At 36.1% G+C, this 23,511-nt stretch overlaps 1 protein-coding gene across 3 annotated transcripts in view; it reads right to left on the minus strand.

The window, feature by feature from the left end:
- HCN1 (hyperpolarization activated cyclic nucleotide gated potassium channel 1) overlaps positions 1–23,511 on the minus strand; it is a 413,751-nt gene that overhangs the window by 58,621 nt on the left and 331,619 nt on the right. For all 3 annotated transcript variants that reach the window (XM_051853385.2, XM_008262038.4, NM_001082063.1), the window contains 1 exon segment: positions 5,094–5,240. In XM_051853385.2, the coding sequence (XP_051709345.1) occupies positions 5,094–5,240 (147 nt within the window).

Below are 23,511 nucleotides of genomic sequence, written 5' to 3' on the forward strand. Positions count from 1 at the left end.
ATTCTAATAAAAACACCTCAGAGGTTAGGATTTCAACATATGAATAGGGGAAGGGGACATAAACACTCTGGCTATAGCAGCAATACAAGAGGAAAAATGTACTTTCTATCTAGCCCATGATGGTTATTAAAAAATAGTGGTTGGTTGGGGCTGGCCCTGCTGCGCAGTGGGTTAATGCCAGGGCCTGATTCGAGTATCAGCTGCTCTGCTTCTGATCCAGCTCTCTGCTATGGCCTGGGAAAGCAGTGGAGGATGGCCCAAGTCCTTAGGCCCCTGCACCTGCCTGGGAGACTCAGAAGAAGCTCCTGGCTCCTGGCTTCGGATTGGCACAGCTCTGGCTGTTGTGGCCAATTGGGGAGTGAACAATTGGATGGAAGACCTCTCTCTCTCTCTCTCTCTCTCTCTCTGCCTCTCCTCTCTGTGTAACTCTGACTTTCAAATAAATAAATAAATCTTTAAAAAAATAGTGGTTGGACAGAATTTACTTTCTATATTGTCATTCTACTTAAATACATCACCTGCCCCTCTCTGAGTTACTATACTGTGTACTAAGTGATTAATTCAGAAATCTGGAGAAAGTTAAAAAGAAAGTAAAAACAATCACATGAAAAATTAGGATGTCCTGGTACACAGCACATTCATTTAACACAATCACAGAAGAATCTGAGAATGAGAATATCCTTTTGTAACACATAAGGAAAAATATTGATCTCAGTATGATCTACAGGATCCTGTTATTTGGAAAGAGCTCTGTATCATTCTGATTATTGCTTTTCTTATTTAATACACGTGACACCACTTTGTTGACAAAATGCTCTCTCAGAGCTCTTACAAGCAATGTTCTTTGAGATGATCAGCCAAGTATGTGATCCACATTGAACTTTAATTTGTTTATTTATACAACAGCTAATAATTACATATGGACTGGAGGGCTGAAGTTGTGGTAGAAATCAAGATAGAAACAGTCCATGCTTTTTTGGATCTCGAGTTCATCCATCAGAACAGACAATGAACAAGTAAATATTAAGGGTAAATAAGACAACAGAGTAATGTGTACATACCAAAAAGGATGATGTTTTAGAGAATGACATGCTAACTAATTCACGTTAGTTTTTCAGGGAAGGATTCATTGAGGAGGTAACATTTTTGTTGATATTTCAACAGTAAGGTTGAACCAGTCATTCATTACAGGTGTTATACAAATTTGCCTCTAACATATAAAAATGATAAATCACATAATTTCTACCAAAGAAATGAAATAGGAAAATGTTTTTAATAAAGTATTGCTTTTGAAATATAAACTACCTGAATTAATTTTATATGCATGGTGTGAGATTATTTTGGAGCTTTCAAATGTCATACAAATGAAATTGTTTTGCCATTTCACAAAATTAGGATTCTTTATATTTGACAGTATCCCAACACATTGAAAAGGAGCCTGGGGTATAAAATGGATAAAATATAAAACAGACTTGATTATAAACACAGAAGAATTTTCACTTTCCTTACCATAACATTTTGCTTTCTTTCCCTACATTAAAGCAATAGGTTATTAATGTAAATTTTTGAGAGTCTGAAGGTGTGACCTATCCATCACCTTTATAAGTTTCTGATTTCACAGACTTGTAATAGCTGCAATCACTTCTCTTAAGAATGCATTAGCACCTTGAATTATGTAGAATACTTTTATAAAATTGAGGCTTCTGGACAATGATATGGTTTAAAAGTCCAGCTAGACTACATGGTTGCTGACTGAAAACTGAATATGTTTAGCAATTACATGTGCTAAAATCAATATTATATTTTTACATTTTATTACAAAATAAATGCTGAGTAACCTGCCTTACCTTGGGAATATCTTAGTTTACTAATTTCACATTCATTTTATCAGTAATTAAATGTTGACTCTGAGCTAGGCACTTTCTAGACACTGTAATAACATACCACTGATAGAAACACCCCTTCTCATAAGTTTATGTTTCATCTTCTAGGTGCAAAGAAATGTTTGAAAAGTAGAATGATGCATTTTACTGTTTTTTAGATATTACTGTTGAGCTACCACTATGACTTGAATGGAACATGTATATAGAATACCCCAATTTGATAGACAAAGATACATTTCCCACTGTTCCACTAAATTTTCTTCAGAAACCATGTGCAGTTTTTTTAAACCCAAGTTTTATGTAAATACTGACTTTTATTAATTCTCTTCCATGTTGCTCCATACGCTCTTTTCTAGTAATGCTTTTTTCTTTCTAATAATCACTTAACCCAGTGCAACATTAAATTTAGACTTCATTTATGGTTCTGAAGCCAGAGTAGCAAAAACTGAGGGGTAGGAGAACAAATGGAGAAATGCTGTTTTCACCTTGTAAATATTTTAAATGTCTGACCAGTTCATACTTCCTCTACGAGGCACTCTAATTCTATTATGTAGGGTAATTTTTACTCTGGTTTTGATTCAAAATTCTGTTAAAAAAATCACTCATTAAATGTTTCATGAGTTCCTAATATATCCTGGTCATTAGAGATATGAAGATATTGACAGTTTTTATCCTCAAAAAATTCATTGGTAACAAATAATAAATACAGTAATACAGATAGTGGTCAAGGACATTTTACAAAGAAGGTAAGATCTGATAAGAATGTTTAATAGAAAGTGAAAAGTACTCTGATTAGAAAGGATTGAAAATACACTAACATAAAGAAAGGCAAAGAAGCTATCAGTAGCAATTTTCCCCATAAAAATTGTAAAAAAAAAAATACACTATTGTGAGGCATTAATGCAAAAAACCGAAGTTGGAGGCTGGCCATGAAGGATCTGTGTCACCTCAAGGAGCTTTGACTTTTTCCTGCAGGGGATGGAAGGTCAAGGCAGGGATCTAACAGTGACATTGTAAAGTTTGGTTTTGTATTTGTATGGCTGTGCTGCAGTGGGATGAATTTGAGCCACTGAGAATCAAGCCAGGGAGAACACTTGTGAGCGCATTTCCTATGTCAAGTTATAAGACGTTGAGACTCTCAGCCATGGAATGTGAATACACCAGAGAAGAAGCTGGTCATCATTTAGTGACTGAATGCAGTAGGACATATGTCTGTGCATGCGGGTAAAAGTGAGAGGTGGAAAATTTCCAGTCAGAGACAGAGAAAGGACAGTAAATAAAATAAACAGGTCACAGAGAAATGTCTTTTTATCCCCATTTTATATTATATTGAGAATTTCCCACACGGAGGGCAACTTTCCAAAAGGCTGGATTTCTCAGGGTTCATTTTTACATTTATTTGGTCTATTTGTTTCTGTATTGCTGATGAGATTTTACACCAGGATCCTAACTTTCCCTGTCTCTGGAATATATCCTTAGTTTTATTTCCTGCCTTTTGATTTGATCTCCTCCCTGATATTGTCTCTTGAATTATCCTTGTCTCCAAGCTCTGACTTGAATCAAGCTATCTTTGCACCCTCTGCCTCCTGGAGAACCCAACCTGATTCCACTGTCTTGAGCTTCTGCCTTTTAGTGAAGAGAATTTGAATTTAAAATAAATTTTATATTCCAGCAAGATATAGAGCAAACTATCTTTTTAAATTTTTAAAATACAGCTAATATATTGCTTTCTTTAAGGCAAACAAAAGACATAACTGGAATATATTTTCAACACATAAAGGTTGATACATTCTAATTTGATTGAAGAATTTATAGGAAAATTAAGTTCATTAATAGTAGATAGTTAACCTTTTATTTTCAAAATTCCTAATAGGTAAATGGTACTTAAAATTATGTGAATAAATTTTTGTGCATGTAGAAATTTAGAAATGGCTATAAATAAGAGAGAAATTTGTTGTGTGAATATTTGAGTAATTTAAATTATGCTAAATGTATTAGGATTTTCAAGAAAAATTAAAAATATAAACTACATGGCCCTGGGAGTCAGGGAAAACAGAGATAAAATCCAGTCTGGTATCTGGTCAAAGAAGGTAAAAATAAAGAAGTATTATTGGAACTAGATTTTGTCAACAGATGAGAGACATTTCTGGAAATTGTATGATGCAAGGATGAGAAACTATAATTGATTTTTGCAAGACAGCAAGTTGCAAAATTTGGTTGCAGGCCACTTTGCAACATGTAAGGCAACAGTGAAAAGAAAAGAACCAAAGTGAGAATGCAAAAGAGCTGAAACATTAGCTTAAGCAGTCTATATTGAATTTATTTTTAGTGTGAAGATTGATTTTTTTGAGAAGAAAGGCAATCAGCTTGGGTACATAAAATATTAATCTGACACAGGTGTTTTAAGGGGTAGTTAGATAAAAACCTCAAAGGTTGGAAGGCAAACTAAGGGATAGTGCAGATAATATACTTGAGCAGCCTTAGGCTTGGATGACGGCAGAGGAGAAGCAAGCAAGGAAGGAGGTGTGGCATGAATGTTCCAGTATTTGGTGATGATATGTGCAACTATTAGACAGACAAGATTCCAAATAAAACTGAAGCTTTATATCCCAAGTTTCCCTCAGAGAATGAATGCAAACTTTATAAACAGACTTTAAATAAGAAAGACTTAATAATGGAAGACAGTGATTTCATGAGATAGCTTACTGTATTCATGTATGTTTGGCCAAGGGGGATATCATGTAGCTTTTGGAATGGAAAGAAGATGCAAGGCAAAGAGACATTACTGATGTTATGAAGTGTTTTAATGAGGTAATAGCAAATGAATTGCTCATGGAAGATCAGTTTGTGATCAGGGTTCAAGAGATGATCAATAAAAAAGGAAGGGAGAGAGTAGAATTCAAAAACAAGAAAAACAGTTCAGGAAGCATAAGCCAGTGGAATACTGGGTGGATATGGACAATGAGGTCATAAGAAGGAAGTCTGAGAACAAGTGATGGAAAACAGAATGGTTCTGAGAGTCATAATTCATAGAACATTACATAATGCATTAAAAAGCAATTAAAAGCCTTTATACAAGAAATACTTAAAGGAGAATAAGGTCAAAAGTTATCTTCTCATTTAGTTCAGATTTTTTTTTTTTACAGAATTTCTCATGAAAAGAGAAAATAATGATCATGTGCGATGGAGATTGAAGAAAATAATCCTTACCTCTCTCAGAGGATCATTCAGTTCATTGAGAATATTTTCCTCATCAAAGATTTTGCCTTGATATCTGTGTTCATAGTAATCATGTATCTTCTGACGCATATCAGCTGGTAACTTATGGAATGACATGTATTGTTCTACTTGCTTATACTGCAAGAAGAGGAAAAATAAAATTAGGAAACATCATTAGGCTATATGAAAAATTATTCAATACTCTGATGTACCATATGCACTAACATTTGAATACTCAGTAACAATAAAAAAAAGAGATATTAGAGTGGGCCCTTGGTGCAGTGGTTAAGGTGCCTCGTGGGATGCCCGCCTCCCTTACTGGAGCGCCTGGCTCTGCTCCTGCTAATATGTACACTGGGTAGCAGCAATAATGTCCTAAGAACTGGGTCCCTGCTACAGGGACCAGGATTGGGCTGTGGCTCGTGGCTTTGGACTCACCTAGCCCCAGCAGTTGGAGGCATTTGGGGAGTGAACCCATGGATGGGAGACTGTCTGTCTCACTTTGTCTCTGGCTTTCAGATAAATGAAAATAATAATAATAATAATCAAAATAATAATCCCTTTAAGAGGAAGGAAGTCATGTGCTAGGTTCTACTCCATCCATTCTGTGTTGCACATACAAAGCATTTGATTTCGGTAGCCATTTCCTATAAAGAAATAAGATACCATGGAGAGGAGGCATGAAACGATTTCAGAATGAACTTAAGGGCATAGTTCTAAAGAGCCAGTGACTGATATAAGAAAAAAAAATGTAATCCTATATTTCTTTACTTGAGTTCTAAAAGTATGAAGTCATAATTTGGCTCTTCATTTGGAGGAAAAATCTCATACTTCTGATAGTGCAAAAGTTTTATCTTAGATCTTCCAGCAAAGGATCAGAACCTAATTAAATGTTGAATCTAGAGGCAAGAGAGCTTGGCATCTGTTTGCAAATCATAGATACGTTAAGCAACACAGATGCCCTAACAGTACTGAGAACTCAGAGAATATGTCAGGCTTCCAATTTAGGATATAGGAGAGTATCAGAGTGAGACAAGAGCTACATAATTTCATAGTTGTAGGGTAACTCAGATGTTGAACTTTACTCTGGCAAGAGGCTGTTAAACTTAATTTACAAAACCTGAGGATGTGTTTGCTTCATGGGAATGCAGATGTTTAGGTTTAATCTTAGATATGATTCTATTTTTAAGATTAATTTATTTTCATGAAACATGGGGTAGGGGTATTGTAGGAGGAGGGAGAGAAATCTGTCATCCACTCGTCCACTCCTGAATTAGCTACAATGGCTGTGACTGGCCCAAGCCAAAACCAGGATGTTGGAGTGCCATATGGGTTTCCCACATGGACGGCAGAAGTTGAGGTGCTTGGGCCATCTTCTTTTGCTTTCCAAGGCCCATTAATAGGGAGCTGGATAGGAAGCAGAGCAGCAAGGACTCCAAACTTTGCTCAGATATGGGATGCCAGCATCGTATCCAGCAGCTGAGCTCACTATCCCACAATTTTCTTTTGATGTGCCTGCCTTTTTATATTTAAATACATATACATATACAAAGAGAAGTGTGAATTATTACCAAAGAGGCTATAGAAAGTGAAGACCTATGAGATCAAAACTTGTGTTTTACAAAGATCCCCAGATGGGTCATGTACACATTCAAGCTTGGGAAGCTTTCCACAGTTGTTTCAATGCAGGTTGTCATAAGATCATCCTTTGTGAAAACTGAATTAGATATTCAAAAATTAGTTCATTGTGCAAATGGTAGAATTGAGCACAAATAGACAAGCAAGTGATAAAACTGAATAAAGACACTGGGATAAAAGTCTTCCCTCAAATAAAGCACACTTGATATATGTGGAAATTTTCCTGAAAACAGAAGATTGAATAGAAGATCTAGATGTTCTGACTCCTTGTGAATAATGATTATATATCTTTAATTTTTTCCTGCATATTTTCACACATTTATGTTGTTTGGACACTCCCATTTGGAGATTAGTGTCCTCCAAGAAATATACTTTGACACAGATTCCTTAATTTGATAACCATATTGCCCCCAAAGTACTTAACATATGCAGGTGTGGGCACTGTGGCATAGTCAGTTCAGTCACCATTTGGGATGCCCTCATCCCATAATGTATCACTTATTCGACTCACGGGTTCTTGGTTTCCAATCTAGTTCCCTGCTAGTGTACCTGGGAAGCAGTAGATTATAATACTTGAGTTCTTACTATCCACATGGGATGCTTGGGTGGAATTCCTGGCACCTGGCTTTGGCCTGGCCAGGCCCTGGCATTTGTGGTCATTTGGAGAGTGAATCAGCAGATGGAGTGTTTCTCTCTTTCTCTCTCTTTCCCCATTTTTGTAACTTAAATTTCAAATAAATGAACAAATCTTTTAAAAAAATCCTGCATACCTATGTACATCTGTCTGAGTCAACTTGATTATGATGCAGTAATTAGAGTGTAGGCACAAAAGCATCACTGTCATTATGTACAAGCTGTTTCTAGTACACAGTAAAGAATAAGTGCATTACTTTTCCCTGCAGCACTCAAAACCGGCATGTCTACCTCACTCAGCGTGCTTCTGCAGCCACTTCCAGAGACCTGTGATTCAATCTCCCCGGCCCCTCATGCAGCTGCTCAACAGAAAAGAGAGCTCATTGGCTCTCTCACAAGACTGCCAAGCAGCAAACAGCTGGACTAGAAAATTCTATCTTTATTTCTGGATACCTCTGTTATATCTTGTTTTTATTTCTGGCAAAAACCAAACAAATGAAAAAAAAAAAAAAACAGTAATGGGGCATGTGATATACTGTTTAGGGTCTGAAACCCCACTAGAGACTCCCAGTGACAGTTTCTGTGTTAGTGTGAAACTAGCCTGCCCAGTTTGAAGAGTCTGCTTTGACAATTTTAAAGAGCCATTGAGAGCTCTGTGAGCGAACCCTCCCCAGACCAACATTTCTTGCCTAGATCTTGGCAGTTCAAGCCAGAGGCTAAGCATTCTCCAAATGCCCAAAGTTTGAGCCCATGGGAAACTCATGCAGTGGAAAGACTCTGGAAACTCTGACGTCTGTATTCTTATTCTCTTGCTGCACTGTATCCTTTGATTTAAATAAATGCTTTCTATAAGTATACTGCATGATTCTTGTGGGTTCTGCCAAATATTTAGACTTCAGAAAACAATCAAACACCCCTCTCCCTCTGAAATAAAGTTTCCTTAATTTCCAAAAAAAAAAAAAAAAAAAAAAAAGGGAAAAAGGGTTCACCCTCCAATGGCCGCCGCGGCCAGCGCGCTGCGGCTGGCGCACCGCGCAGATCCGATAGCAGGAGCCAGGAGGAGTGAAGAGGGCTGTGCGTGGGAGAGGAGGACGGCTAGTCGCCCTGGATCCGGGGCTCTCTCCCCACAGCTTTGGCACTCACTGCCTAAATGACTTAAGTGCTATCACTTTGCTTCAAATAAATCATTTATCTTTTTTTAAGATCTGTAGGTCTGAAGTTATCTCTGCTTACTTTCCTCAAAAAAAAAAAAAAAAAAAAAAAGTTTGACCAAAACAGCTTGGTGTCGTAAGAATGAGCTTTTCTGTCCCCCTACCCTGCCCCTGCCATGCACAGCAGGACTTTGGGGAGAAGCACTAAAAGTCAGTATTTATTCACTTAGGGGAAATCGGTGTCTGAGCACAACAGCATACTCATCTAGGGAAAATACATTCTGCCCTTTCTTCATCTCTGCAATTGGAAAGCTAATCATTGCTTAGCTAAATACAAATGTTACATATAAATTTATTTTATTTTTCTGGAAAAAGAGAAGTAGTTTAGTCCAGTTATTTTCCCTCACACATGTTATTTAACGCCTCTAATCAACCATAAGTAGGTGTTTGAATGAGCTTCCTTGTTCTTTCAGACTAAGTTCTAAGATAATTTCCTGTGATTTACTTGTATTAAGTAAAGCTCAATGTTTGAATCTATGTGACTTATTTTAACTATACCTCAATACATAATAATTACTGATTTAACAAATATTATTTTTGTGTGCCAATGGATCTCAAAGCATAGTTACCAAATTCCCAGCATCACCTGCTAGAAATATAGTTTTTATTAAAATCTCTGTTCCACACTTACTGAATCAGAAACTGTACATTTGATATCCAGCAGTCTATGTGTTAACATACTAAAATTCCAGAGCTACTATTATATATCAAGTGAAGTATTAAGATATAGGGAGGCATACTGGAAGGTCAAAGAAAATAAATTCAGCTTTTGACCTTTTAAGTTTAGGATGCCTATGAAACAGCCTAATGCCATGGTACATTCTTTTTTTTAAGATTTATTTATTTATTTAAACTACAAACAGAGAGACAGAGAGAAGGGAGAATAGAGAAGGGAAGGGAAGGGGAGGGGAGGGGAAGGGAGGGGAGGGGAGGGAGGAGAGGGGAGAGACAGGGAGAGAGAGAGATTTTCCATTAGCTAGTTCACTCCCCAATTTACCACAATGGTCAGGGCTGGTCCAGGCCAAAGCCAAGATCACAGGGCTTCACTGGGGTCTCCCGAGTGGGTGGCAGGGGCCCAAAAACTTAGCCATTTTTGCTGTTTTCCAAGGTGCATTAGTAGGGAGCTGGATCAGAAGCTGAGCATCCAGGACTTGAACCAGCACTTTGATATGGGAGGCTGGTATTGCAAGCAGCGGCTTAACCCGTTGCATTGGACTTTTTTCTCCTTTTTGCCTTACATATTTTCTTTGAGCAATCTTTCCCACTCCTATGACTTCAGTTATTTTCAATATACCACCATTCCCCAAGTCAGAGAACTCTAGTAGAGAATTCACTCTTGATCTCCAGAGTCTTATGCTCTTATTCCCTTTAAATATACATCCCTGAAACATGTCTTAAGAGCACATAGTGGCCGGCGCCGCAGCTCACTAGGCTAATCTTCCGCCTTGCGGCGCCGGCACACCTGGTTCTAGTCCCGGTCAGGGCGCCGGATTCTGTCTCGGTTGCCCCTCTTCCAGGCCAGCTCTCTGCTGTGGCCAGGGAGTGCAGTGGAAGATGGCCCAAGTGCTTGGGCCCTGCACCCCATGGGAGACCAGGAGAAGCACCTGGCTCCTGCCATAGGATCAGTGCAGTGCGCCGGCCGCGGCGGCCATTGGAGGGTGAACCAACGGCAAAAGGAAGACCTTTCTCTCTGTCTCTCTGTCTCACTGTCCACTCTGCCTGTCAAAAAAAAAAAAAAAAAAAAAAAAACACATAGTATGTCTAAAATTGAAGCAAGTTCTTCCTCCATGCTTCCTCTAACCAGCAGCCTGAGCTCTCTGCTTGGTTTTAACTACACCCATCACTGAATCTAGAAACCTTTACCTTTACCACTCACATTTTTAAATCTTTATCTTTTTTGCTATTTGGGAGTAAATTTTTAACATGATTTTTTCTGAGTAGTTTTCCTTGAAACCTGGATCAAGCATTTGTTTAAATAATGTGTACAGTTTGTTAACAATGAAGATCACACACCCATGGGATTGGAAGTGAGACTGTAGTGCTGTTAACGAGGTTCTGGATGATGCTAGTGCTGTTATTAAGTGAACCACAGTAGTAAGGAGCTAGGTTCCATCAGATGAGCCACTTGTTCTCTCATAACATCAAGTGCAACAAATATTTCCCAGGCACTGGCTCTTTGCTCAAAAGCATAATTTATGATTGAATTGCTAGTATTCTCTATCAGACTATAGCTTTTTGAAAATGTTCAATAACTGATTAATGTGTTCTCAAATATTTTCAATGTAATCTATGTTGTTTAGTCTTTATTGAGAGCTAGCTTTCAAGCACTTTTTAAAAGTTCTAGGAAAAATATTTTCTTTAAGTTCAAATATATATGTAAAACATTTAATCTGTTTAATCTATTTTATAAGACTGCTAATGATTAAATACAAACAAAGAAAAACACTTTTTCATTGTCAAAAAGTGCCTGGGCTTCTTTTTCCCCAAAGGAGGATAATATTCTCCTTTGAAAGACCGTTAACTTAATTAATGAAATTCTAACTTAAACATATTTTCATTGAAATTTTTTGAAATTAGATGGTGAAGTAGACTATTTCCTAAACTACGACAGCAAATACTCCTAAATCTAAAGGATAACTGTACTAGCCTATTCTTGAGTGCTGTTTCTTAGAGTGCAAGCTGACTGAGTTTGGAGTGATTAAAAATGGTGTAACTACATTATATAGTTAGGTGCAGTTTATTTTCACATTGTATTGTGTGTGTGTGTATGTGTAATTTTTCAGTGAAAAGTTTCATGTTTACTTATATTGAACCTCTACTGGGAAGATATCTTCACTCTGCAATAAGTAAGCTTTTTAAAAATAATGTATTCCTGGAGCACACAATGCGGTGTAGTGTGTTAAGCTGTCACTGGGGACATCTCATCCACATTCCATGTCGGAGTACAGGTTTGAGTCCAATATCCTCTATTTACAATCCAGCTTCTGGTTAATGAACCGGGGGGTGGCAGGTGATAACCCAATACTTGTGAGATCCAATGGAGTTCCTAGCTCCGGGCTTCGACCAGGCAGTGCTCAACTGCGGCAGGTATTATGGGATGAATCAACAGATGAAATTTCTCTCTCTCAATCTTTATCCTCCCTCCCTTTCAAGTCAATAAATATAATAAGCATTTAAAACTAAAAAAATTAAAATATTGTGTTCCCAATATCCTTTTTCCATATCCCCAACCAACTTTTTAAGCTTCTAGTGATATGTGATGAATTATTTATGTAAGTTGTGTATATATAAATGCACTGAAAAGATTAACACCTTGAAACAAGATGTTTAAATATCTCTGATAGCGGCTGGCTTTGTGGCTGGCCTGTGACATCAGCCTCCCATATAGGCATTGGTTCAAGTCTGTCTGCTCCACTTCCAATCCAGCTCCCTGCTAATGCACCTGAAAAAGCAGCAGAAAATGGCCCAAGTCCTTGGGCCCCTGCACCCACGTGAGAGACGTGGAAGAAGCTGATAGCTCCTGGCTTCAGTCTGATCTAGACCTGGCTGTTGTGGCCATTTAGCGAGTAGACCAACAGATGAAAGATCTCTCTCTGTCTCTCTCTAACTCTGCCCTTCAAATAAACAGAATAAATCTTTATATATATATATATATATATATACACACACACACACACACACACATATATGAGATACTATTTCTTTTTTTGTCAAAACATTTCTTAGCATTAATAATAGCTTGATATACATTTGTAAGTCTCTAGTTTGTTTTCAAAACAACTGACTTATAGCATTGTTTATGGCTTTCCAAGTCTAAAGCAACTGAATGTCTGAGGATACACACAATTACAAAGAGTAAATGTCATCTGGAGAAGAATTAAAAGAAAACAGTGAATTAATGACTCACCAGCAATTCATCATGGAGAACAACACATCTGATGCAAATAGCATCTTATACAATACTTAACTTTTGCCCTCCTTTGGAGTAATTTGTTTTTCAAAAGCAAACAATGCTAACAAAGATATTCCCTTAGTACCAATGAAAATTATGATTTTCCTTATTGCACAGTATACACCAAGTTAAATGAATGTTATTGTACTTGTAGTCTTATAAAAGTGTTATTAGGAAGCAATAAAGCTGCATGCACATATGTAAGCATAATTAACCAAAATCCATGCTTCAGATTCAAGTATTGATTTGTGTCTGTCTCATCATGAAACAATTTAAATTCCTATGTTATTCTAATGGGGAAAGTTCCATTATATGATCACTATAATAACCTTTGTTAAGTACCTGCCAAAAGTAATAAGATGTTATTAGAAGAAAGTGCTAGGTATAAAACTGTGGAATGAGGAAAAACATGCTCTTGATTTTGGTTTAAGTTAAAAATAAGTATTTTTAATTAATATTCATATGTGGAGAACTGATTTATTTTAAAAGAAATATATATACACAAGTATGTATGTATTTTTATATATACATATCAGCATATAGGATTATGATTTCTAAAGGAAGTTTTTATGTGTGACAAAAACTTAACAAGAATAATTTGAACAGGCAATGATTAATTAGTATTTATCATCAAGCCTTTGAATACAATCATGCCAAGGGAAAGTGAATATTTTCAGAAACTCATGCATGGGATTTATAAAAGTAAATGTATCTATACTCCCTCAATTCAAGTATGAAATGAATAGTCCCTGTTTGATCTAAATCCAATATGCAACTGGTTTTTCATAACTAAACTCTATTAATTTCCAAAACATATTTCCTGAAGTAATGAGAGAAAATGAAAAACTTACTGTAAACCTAGCATGAATTATTAAGTATTTAATTAATTTAGATCCATTCTTCAAGGGAAAAAAAAACAACCTTGTCAGGGAAACATGTTAGTAATGGTTGACAGCAACTGCTTACCAGAAAATCAGGGACCTAGTACAAGATCAGTTGTTTTAGATACAACATGAAGGTGAGTCAAATCAAATGTGTTATTAAGCAAGGGGTAAGTCTGTTGTTATTTGCATATTAAATGTGGAAGTGGCACAAAACAAGAACATCTGTGAAATATGGCCAATAAATTCAACTACAAAAGGTTAAGAAATTTAAGTATTTACATAAACATTAATATTTTAAATAAGAAGGGACAAGAAAATATTTTTTGTCTTCCAAATATCTCGAAATTAGAGATCTCTGCACTCCACAACTGAAATATTGCTAGCAGCTTTAGAACTGTGGTTCTAAATCATTCTCAACACCTTCCCTTCATGGCCAGAGTTCACAGAACCTACTGAATGTAACAATCTTTTTCTGGATTATCATGGTAATCTTTATCAACAACGTGCTCTATTCTACACATAATGAGGTAGTTTTTACCTGGACAGTTTCATTTCTGAGTTGCTTTATCTTAGGGCTTCCATTTAACTTAATCTCTCATTTCATAGCTTAGAGCACTGGTTTCTACATCAAATTTTCCTTGCCATCAGTTGCTGGTGTTTAACTTTTTTCTTTGTGATTTAATGCATTTTTCACCGTAGGGATCTATTTTGCACACACTCACCTACAACCTAACTTTGGAGCCTTAGTTGTCAGACTGCTCAAACTGACCTACAGCGAAGTTCTTGTGTGTTTTTGGTAAAACCAGTAATAAAAATGTTGTTATATATTGAAAAATGTTATATATTTGAGAAGTTACAAAATTCAAACAGTCCTTTTATCTCTATGTTGACATCTATTTCCATAAGACTCGGTGATGTTTGTAAGCTTAATTGCTTCTGCCTTCTGTATTTACTCTTAGGAATAATTGTTGGCATAATCTCTGAAAGTCACTGATATAGAAGATAATAAATCAGCTAATTTTAAGAAATGATATTCCTTTTCAATGTACATGCAGCAAGTCCTACCCATTAATGAATTATGTATATAAAGAAGACCCCAAGGACTTTTGAAGTACCATCTGTGCCAACCAAGGCGATTCACTTATACTTAATATATAAAGAGGCATTCAGAGCTGAAGGGCACCACAGAGATAATTGTTTGCAATCCTCTCATTTCACACATGAGAAAAAGAAGCCCAGAGTGGCAAATTCATTTTCAAAAGTCTTCATATCGAGTTAGTAGGTGTCAGGAATGAAGCCTGGTCTCCAAATTCCTAATGCAGTCTTTTTCATTATATTCATGGTCACCTTACTCTTCCACATGTTTTATTATTTGATTTTTATAAATCCCTGAGTCAAGTTTTTATATCCCTGCTAACTATAATAATTAATAACATACAGAACAAATTTATTTTATGATTTTAGGTAAAGAAACATTTAAAAAAATGTGTGTGGGAAGGGAGAACTATTCCCTTCTGGAGCAGTAGTGTGTGTTTCATCTGAACATGAACACGAACCTGGAGCCGGGTCACATCAAAACACTCAAGGGTCTTCAAAAATTTGATAGAAAAATGCATATTATAAAAAAACTGTGTGCAATTTTTCAAATTTTCTTATACAGAAATGAATTTATCTTTTAATTTAACTTTTCCAAGAATGTTTGAAAATCCCTTTGTAATTTTCAGCCCTATTTGGGAGTTTAACTGTCTTTCTATGTGGAGGCTATAAATGATTTTTGACTATCCATCTATCCATCAATCCATCAATTCACTACTAATTTCCTAATTTGGGGTCACTGGCATTTTTAAATCTTATTTACATTTTCTATGATACTGATTTTTCATCTGAACACTACTTGGAACAGTTTTCATTTCACATTTATTCTGAGCCTGTATAACTAAAAAATACCATTTATGAAAAACAAAATATATATTTAATACTTTATGTTTTCATGTGTATGAAACCACATAAAAGAAAAAGAATGGCTTCAGTGAAGGCTAATATGATACAATCCACAAAATAATTAACATTTATTTCGGCCGGTGCCACGGCTCACTTGGCTAGTCCGCCTGTGGCGCCAGCACCCGCGGTTCTAGTCCTGGTTGGGGCACCGGGTTCTAGTCCCTGTTGGGGTGCTGGATTCTGTCCCTGTTGCTCCTCTTCTAGTCCAGCTCTCTGCTGTGGCCCGGAAGGCAGTGGGCCCTGCACCCACATGGGAGACCAGGAGGAAGCACCTGGCTCCTGGCTTCGGATCCGCGCAGTGCGCCAGCCGTAGTGGCCATTTGGGAGGTGAACCAACGGAACAAAGACCTTTCTCTCTGTCTCTCTCTCTCACTGTCTAACTCTGCCTGTCAAAAAAAAAATTAATATTTATCTCTGTAATGCAAAGAAATGATGTATTTCTTGATTGTCATGAATGTCTTGTGTGTATTCTCTATATTTGCCATTTCAAGGAGAAATATATAAAAATCCTTGTTACCATAAATATATGTCAATTTATTTAGAACGTTTAGACGCACAAATATATGGAAAATTCAGAGATGTGGACAGCATCATATAACACAGACTAACCTAGGTTCTCTCATTTTATTTCTATTTCTTACTAATTTATTGAACTACTAGAGGACAGCAGACATATAACTTCATCTAAGAGATAATAATATAAACTAACAGACAGCATTATGAATTATTGCTTAATGGTAAAATAACTTTCCTTTTAGGATGATGGGAATAACTAAAAATTCACTATTTATACGGCAAAAAGCATGTAAATAGCACTGTAAATAATGAGAAGGTTCTGGAAATGAGATAGTGGTAATGTTTGCATATCATGGTAAAAAAAGTCCATTAGATTTATCTGCAGAAATATGGAAATATATTCAAGATACATTATTAATTAGAAAAGGAAGAACTTTGAGAATAAATTTGAAGATTATGAATTAGTCTTTTTAAAATCTATGGATATTTAACAAAGGCTGAAAAAAAAATTCTGGAATAACTTGGGATATTGAAGCTTAGGGGGATAATAATGTTCTCAATTGATAAGTTATTTGTTATTGAAAATATTGGCAGTATATATGTTTTTCATCCTAAATAAATGTTGTAATGGTAAATTTAATTTTATATGCATTTTACCATAAATAAAAAACAACAGGAAAACTAAGGACCCCGATTTCAGGTCCCTGACACAGTAGTTATAAGAGAACTACTAATCCCCTGTAGATGTTACGCCCTTATTAAACCTGTGCTTCTCTTTCACAAACTATGAACATAGAAACATTCTGTATTTTAGTGGCAAAGACTTATAAGTAGCAAGACAGGGTATTTTGGGGACCAAGAGAAACATCCTGTGGCTTGTACAAAGTGAGGGTAATTCCTTCACATTAAGTAAAATTAGAAAAAAAAATTAAATCCCATTTTTATCTTCAAGAAAAATGTCACAGTGAGATAAGTGTACTGTGAGCACGGTAATTATTAACAGCTATCTTCAGCTGCATTGAATCATACAGTGTTTTTCATTAGAGGAGAGTTGCCATGATATTGCAAAGTTCTTTTCAAGGGCTAAAAGCTATAATACTTACAAAATTTCTTAAAACTAATTTATGTAAGAATTGCAATGATAAGGTTAGCAGGTACAGAAATGAACACAGCCTGTTAATAAGCTGTGTTAATAAGGTGGATGTCCTGCAAAACCTGATACTTTTGAAGATAGTTGAATATTTTTTCTGAAAAATCTCAGAGATTCTTGGAACTGGTGGACATCTATGCCATAATAATAAATTCAGATAAGTTTCTTCACAACATCTTGATCCGCAGGTGCCCATAAAGTCATTATAGAACATTCAGGTTAAATCAATTTTCTAATGTCTACTACAATCTGTATTCAGATGAATTATATATTATAAAGATAAGGTCATCAGAATTTTGAGACAGAATTAAAGCAAATGCTATTTAGGAACTTTGCTTATCTTCTCACTTAGTTCTTACAATCTTATTAAATAAGATAATTAACTGTGCTGATAGAAATGACACAAAGAATTCTTCAAGAAATTATACTACTTGCTGTGCTGGAGTTCAAATACCATAGTCTGAAGCTATACATTGCACACTTTCAATTATAACAACTGATTCAAATGGTTATACTAATAACATTTTTAAAATGATTTTTCAAAGTCTACAACTAAATTTAAATTCCATGACAAAACAGGAAAACTGCTAATTTTTCATCCACTTAGAATAATGTGGGTTATTTCCAGGTAATAGAAAATATCCTTCATATTTTTCAGTAACATTTTAATATTACAATATAAAGAAGATCATCAGGTTTCTTTTGTAAACCAGTATTTTTGTTTTTCATAAAAAAGAATTATATTTGAAAAGCTGGTAGTAAAAATCCATGTAACACTGTATTTATTTACATTCTAAAATAGCACAATATGGTGTACCCCGAGAAAAGTTTTATAATCCATGTACATAACCCTACCTCTGTCAATTAGCTAGGAAAAAACAACTGCTATAGAAGTTGGCCGTGAAACTTCTAAGGACACAAACCAAACAGCGACATTATTTATTCATGAACCCCTTTAGATCTCCATATAGCATTAGGTATTTTTGTGAAGTTTCTCAGAATGCCAAGTGCATTTCCTTTTAAGAATATCAAAGCATTGTGTACAAATCTCATGGGTGAATGTACTAGATTAAAAACTTCTAGAGCTATCTGAATGATGCCAATATTACACCAAAGTCAGTGAAAAACTTTGTAACAACATGAAATCTGCAATATATCATGTTTAATCAAAAAAATCTTATGGAAATTGACATTCCTAATTAGGAATTCACTATGTATACAGCAAAAAGCACATAAACAGCACTGGAAACCACACACCCTTTTAATTGAAAAGTTGTTCATACTTAGATCTGTTTCCACTTGAGATTCTAGTTTACTCTAGCAAACTGGAATCCAGTGATCTATCAGGAAAGAAATGTGGCAGGAAGAAATGCTCATATATGGTTTGATCTTTTTTGAATAAAACTTTATATAAATTTCATCAATTTAGACTAATAGTTGTAGCTACAGTGAGACAATTGAATTTTAAGATCTAGTTTTTGGAGGTTGAAATAAAAATGCAAAGGTTGTTAATCAAAGTATTTCTACAACCTTATTTATTCAATATTATTTAATTTTAATTGACAATAATTGTATATATTGAAGAGGTTGATCGTAAGAAATCAATATATAAAGATAAAAAAGGGTTAATGGTATATCCACCATATTAAGTAACTGTCATTTATTTTGGCTGAGAAAATTCAAAATCCTCTGTTCTGGCTATTCAGAAATAATTGTTTTTAACATAGTTACTTTACAATGCTATACAGAACATTACAAGTTAAACTCATTAGCCACCTATGCATTTCTCCAAAACACATTGGGTTGGAAAACAAGAGAGCTGTTGTATATCTTTGCCTCTTTGTAAGTCAGATTTATGAAAATAAAACATAATTTCTTTGGACCTCAGGTTTGTCTCTGAAGTTCAAATTAAGAATAAAATTGGGAGCCGACGCTGTGGTGTAGTAGGCTAAGCTTCGGCTTGTGGTGCCAGCATCCCATATGGGTGCTAGCATTGGAAGTGGCTTCTCCACTTCCAATCTAGCTCTCTACCATGGTCTGGAAAAGCAATAGAAGATGGCCCAAGTGATTGGGCCCCTGCACCTACATGGGAGACCTGGAGGAATCTCCTGGATCCTGGCTTTGGATGGGCCCAGCTCTGGCCTTTGAGGCCATTTGGGGAGTGAGTCTAGGGATGAAAGACTTTTCTCTCTGTCTCTCCCTCTCTCTGTCTGTAGCTCTGGCTCTCAAATAAATAAATAATTCCACAAAAGGAGAAAAGAAACAATAAAATGAGTAAAATCATCGAAAGAGTATTGTGATACATTAGGTTAATATGGGTGCTGCACATTGCTATTGGATGGATCAGCAGTTTTGAGTTCCAACTACAGTAGTTTAGATCCAGCTCCCTGGTAATGCACCTATGGTAACAGCAGATGACGGCCCAAGTGCTTGGGCCCCTGCCACCAATGTAGGAGACCAGGATGGAGTTCCAGGCTCCTAGTTTCAGCGTGGCCCAGCCCCAGCCATTCAACCAGTTGAAGAGTGAATCAGCATATGGGAAATCTCCCTCTCTCTTTCTGTCTCTGCCTCCCTCTTTTTCTATCACTTTGTCTTTCAAATAAAATGAACAATTCTTTTTAAAACACAGTAAAATAAGGATACCTGAACAGGAAAGCCATCATTCTCTGCACTGAAAACATTAAAAATTTATGTTGAGAGCACTTAAGCTAAGAAAATATTTTTTATTACTGTTGCCTATATAGCATCAATTGTCTCAATGATAATTTAGCAACTAATGTAGAAATTCTAGTATTGGTGAGCCCTGTGCATATCATATTCAAAATGCTATTTTCTTTCTTCTGATTCTTTAGCATGTATGGATTTAGATTATGGTTAATATCTTAAATGTGGGCTGAAAATGAGTTACCATTTACAATGTTTTACAAAATAAATATGGTGGTTTCCTATTCTTTAAGTTAGATTTTGTTAGATTTTTCAGATTGCTAATAGAAGGAATAGTGACAATAACCGGATAAAGTTTATTAATTTTTTGAAGCTGATCATCTGAATGACTTGTAAAAAGAAGAGAATATTGAATTTTAGATTACTCCAACATATAACATCCTGGAGCTTGCATGACTGGGAGGCTATAATTCTGTTGCCAAGACGTCAGGAAGCATGAGTCATTCAATGAGGGAACAAAGTGTTCTAGTAAGAAAAACTTCCAGGCAATTAAGGCTTTTACCTTTTCTCCTCTTAAAAACATTTTAACATATTTCAGCATAATCATATCAACTGTGGATTTTCCTGATGTTTAAAGAATGCTTACCGCCATGTTACAGTATGTTTCAGTGGTTATTAAAATTCCTATGTTTAAAATATTTGAAATACTTGGTAAAAATTGTGGAGAAATTAAATGGTAAATGCAATTAAGAATAAAGGGTCAAGTTTGAGAGAACTGGAAATAAAATTCCACACTGATCATTTTCTTCTTGAGTATCAAGGTGTCATGTGGCTGCTGGGAATGACCTCATTCTGTCCTGGATACAGCCCTTCTATGGTTCTGTGTCTTTTCACCTCTGACCGTACAAGTGACCCCATCTTCTCTAGTTTCTTGGAACAGCTCAGCTCTACACTCCACTTACGAGATCACAAGCAAAACTGAAGTAACTCTCATTGTAGGAAATATGTGTTATCAACTGATCGCCGTTTGGTGGAACACACAACAAGGGTTGGGAGTCCTTCAATCAGAGCCTTATCTCAGTTGAAAGAGACATGAATGGTTGTGCCACCAGTGGTGCAATTTTTTTCTTTAAATATTTACTGATTTCCTTGAAAGGCATTATGACAAAGGGAGGAAGAGAGAGAGAGAGAGAGAGAGAGAGAGAGAGAGATCTTCCATCCACTGGTTCATTTAAAGCCAGAAGCCAGAAATTCCATCTCGAGTCTTCCACATAGATGTCAGGAGCCTGACTACTCAGACGATCCTCCAGTGCTTTCTCAGACTCATTAGCAGGGAGCTGGATCTGAAGAACAGCTGGAACTTGAACAGGCCCTCTGATACTGGATGGAATGCTGGTTACAAGCCTAACCTGCTGGGCCAGAATAACAGCCCCAGTGCTGACTTTTTAGTTGCTAAATATTTTATTTACCATTTTTCCTTTCCTTTCCTGATCTTGCTTGTAGATTTTTTTTTTTTTTGGTATTTCTTAATATGTTCCTATCTTTAATAGTTCTGACTCTGCTTCCAATTTTGTGGGTTTTTTCTTTTTTCCCAGTACCATCAGGGGGAAGGGTTTGGTTTGGAGATATTGTTTATAGCAAGGTGACCTCCAAATATGTGAGATATTTCTAGAAATAACAAAAAACTGATTCAGTGTTCTAATGATAAACCCACCACTTGAAAGTTGAATAAAAAAGTCGCCACATTAATATGTAATTTAGTACTTATGTCCTCATCAGATGAAATAATTGAAATATTCTGCTCATATTATATTCATTTAATAGACATCTTGGATTCTCTTTAAATATCAATTAATAAAGGTATAATGCTAAAATTGAAGATCATTTTATTAAATATGCTGCTAATATTTTAGTAGAGGCTTTTTTTCAATTGCTGAAGTTTCCAAATTTTATAATAACTTAGGTAGTAGTATAGGGAGAGATATTTTAAAATGAACATACTATTCTAAGATAATTTCACTCAACATGATTTTTTTTTTTGACAGGCAGAGTGGACAGTGAGAGAGACAGAGAGAAAGGTCTTCCTTTGCCGTTGGTTCACCCTCCAATGGCTGCCGCGGCCGGCGCGCTGCAGCTGGTGCACTGCACTGATCTGATGGCAGGAGCCAGGTACTTATCCTGGTCTCCCATGGGGTGCAGGGCCCAAGCACTTGGGCCATCCTCCACTGTACTCCCTGGCCACAGCAGAGAGCTGGCCTGGAAGAGGGGCAACCGGGACAGAATCCGGCACCCCGACCGGGACTAGAACCCAGTGTGCCGGTGCCACAAGGCGGAAGATTAGCCTAGTGAGCCGTGGCACCGGCCTCAACATGATTTAATCAATGAATGTTGAATGTGATCCTGTGTCTTATACTATAATATAAATATACGTTTGCCTCTGATAAGTAAAATATTCATGTGGTCAGATTAAAAAGCTAAAAATATTTTGAACCAGAGTGGTTTACAGTTGCTTGATTTGTCTATCAAAATTTGAATTTGTATTTCAAATTCAGACTATCAATACATTCATGTTCAAAATTCAAGAGTTCTTACCACATTTTAAAGAAAGATTCTGACTTCTGAAAGTGTATTATAATACTATTTTTGATAATATGGAGTGTAATTTTGTTTTACACGAGTTGCCTTTCATTAATAATGACAGATATCATCCATGTTACCAATTCAATAAATGATCAGATCACAATGAAAAAGTCAGAGGAAATAAAGTTGTTATTACATAAGTTTTACAAAATAGATATCTTCATATCAGTGATTCTTTGTTAATAAACAGACTATTCTACTAATTTTTATTTAAATACTCTTCATCACTCCTGATAAGATATCGCACATGAGCATTCTGGGTAAGGCATTCCAAGTTACTAATTAACTGATGATTTAATGGAAGGAGTATGTTCTTCCTTACCTTTTATTTATTAATTTATTTTTGCAACTTGCTGTTCTGTATATCTCCACATTCTTTAATATGTTACAGATATTACTACAGAGTCAGAACATATAATCCAAAGTCTCAGTGCTCCTCCTTTGCTTACCAAACACATTCAAATGCCTTGAGTTTTTATATTTACTACTACTTTCCAAGTACTACATGCCTCATTCAAAGTATGTGTTTCCTAGAAAACTCCAAGCACCTTCCTGCCTCCTCATCTTTGCTCTTGCATCTCTTGCATAAGCAATTGTTTCTTCCCTAAATTTGTTCTTTGTTTCCTACCTTTGGATAGACTTGGTAGCTCATCACAGAGCTGCTAGCTACTCAATTCTTTTAGCAGCAAAGTGACTAAATTCTCATTAATGAAACAAGACTAGAAGGGATGTGTGTGATTTTCCATGTTCTATTTCTTTTTCATGAGCTGGAAGACAGAGATGTCCATGGAAACAGCTGCAAATATGCAAATAAGAACAATGTCCTAGAGCAGTGCTGATTTCTCCAACAGCAGCAGCAGCAGCATCTGAGATCTTATTGGAAATGCAAATTCTCAAGATCCACCCCAGACCTCAAGAACCAGAAGCTCTTGGAATGGGGCCTATGGATCTGCTTTCCAGGTAATTATAATGTACACTACAATTTGAAAATGTGTTGTCCTAGGGGACCAGAGAAGAACAACTTGAAAGAACCTGTGTCCAACAAATGGCCATCTGGAGCAGAGCCAACCCACTGAACTGGTCTCTAATCTCCAAAGTTTAGCTTTTTTTGTGGAATCAC

Source organism: Oryctolagus cuniculus, chromosome 14, assembly GCF_964237555.1.
Source record: "Oryctolagus cuniculus chromosome 14, mOryCun1.1, whole genome shotgun sequence".
In the NCBI taxonomy this organism is placed as follows: Eukaryota; Metazoa; Chordata; class Mammalia; order Lagomorpha; family Leporidae; genus Oryctolagus; species Oryctolagus cuniculus.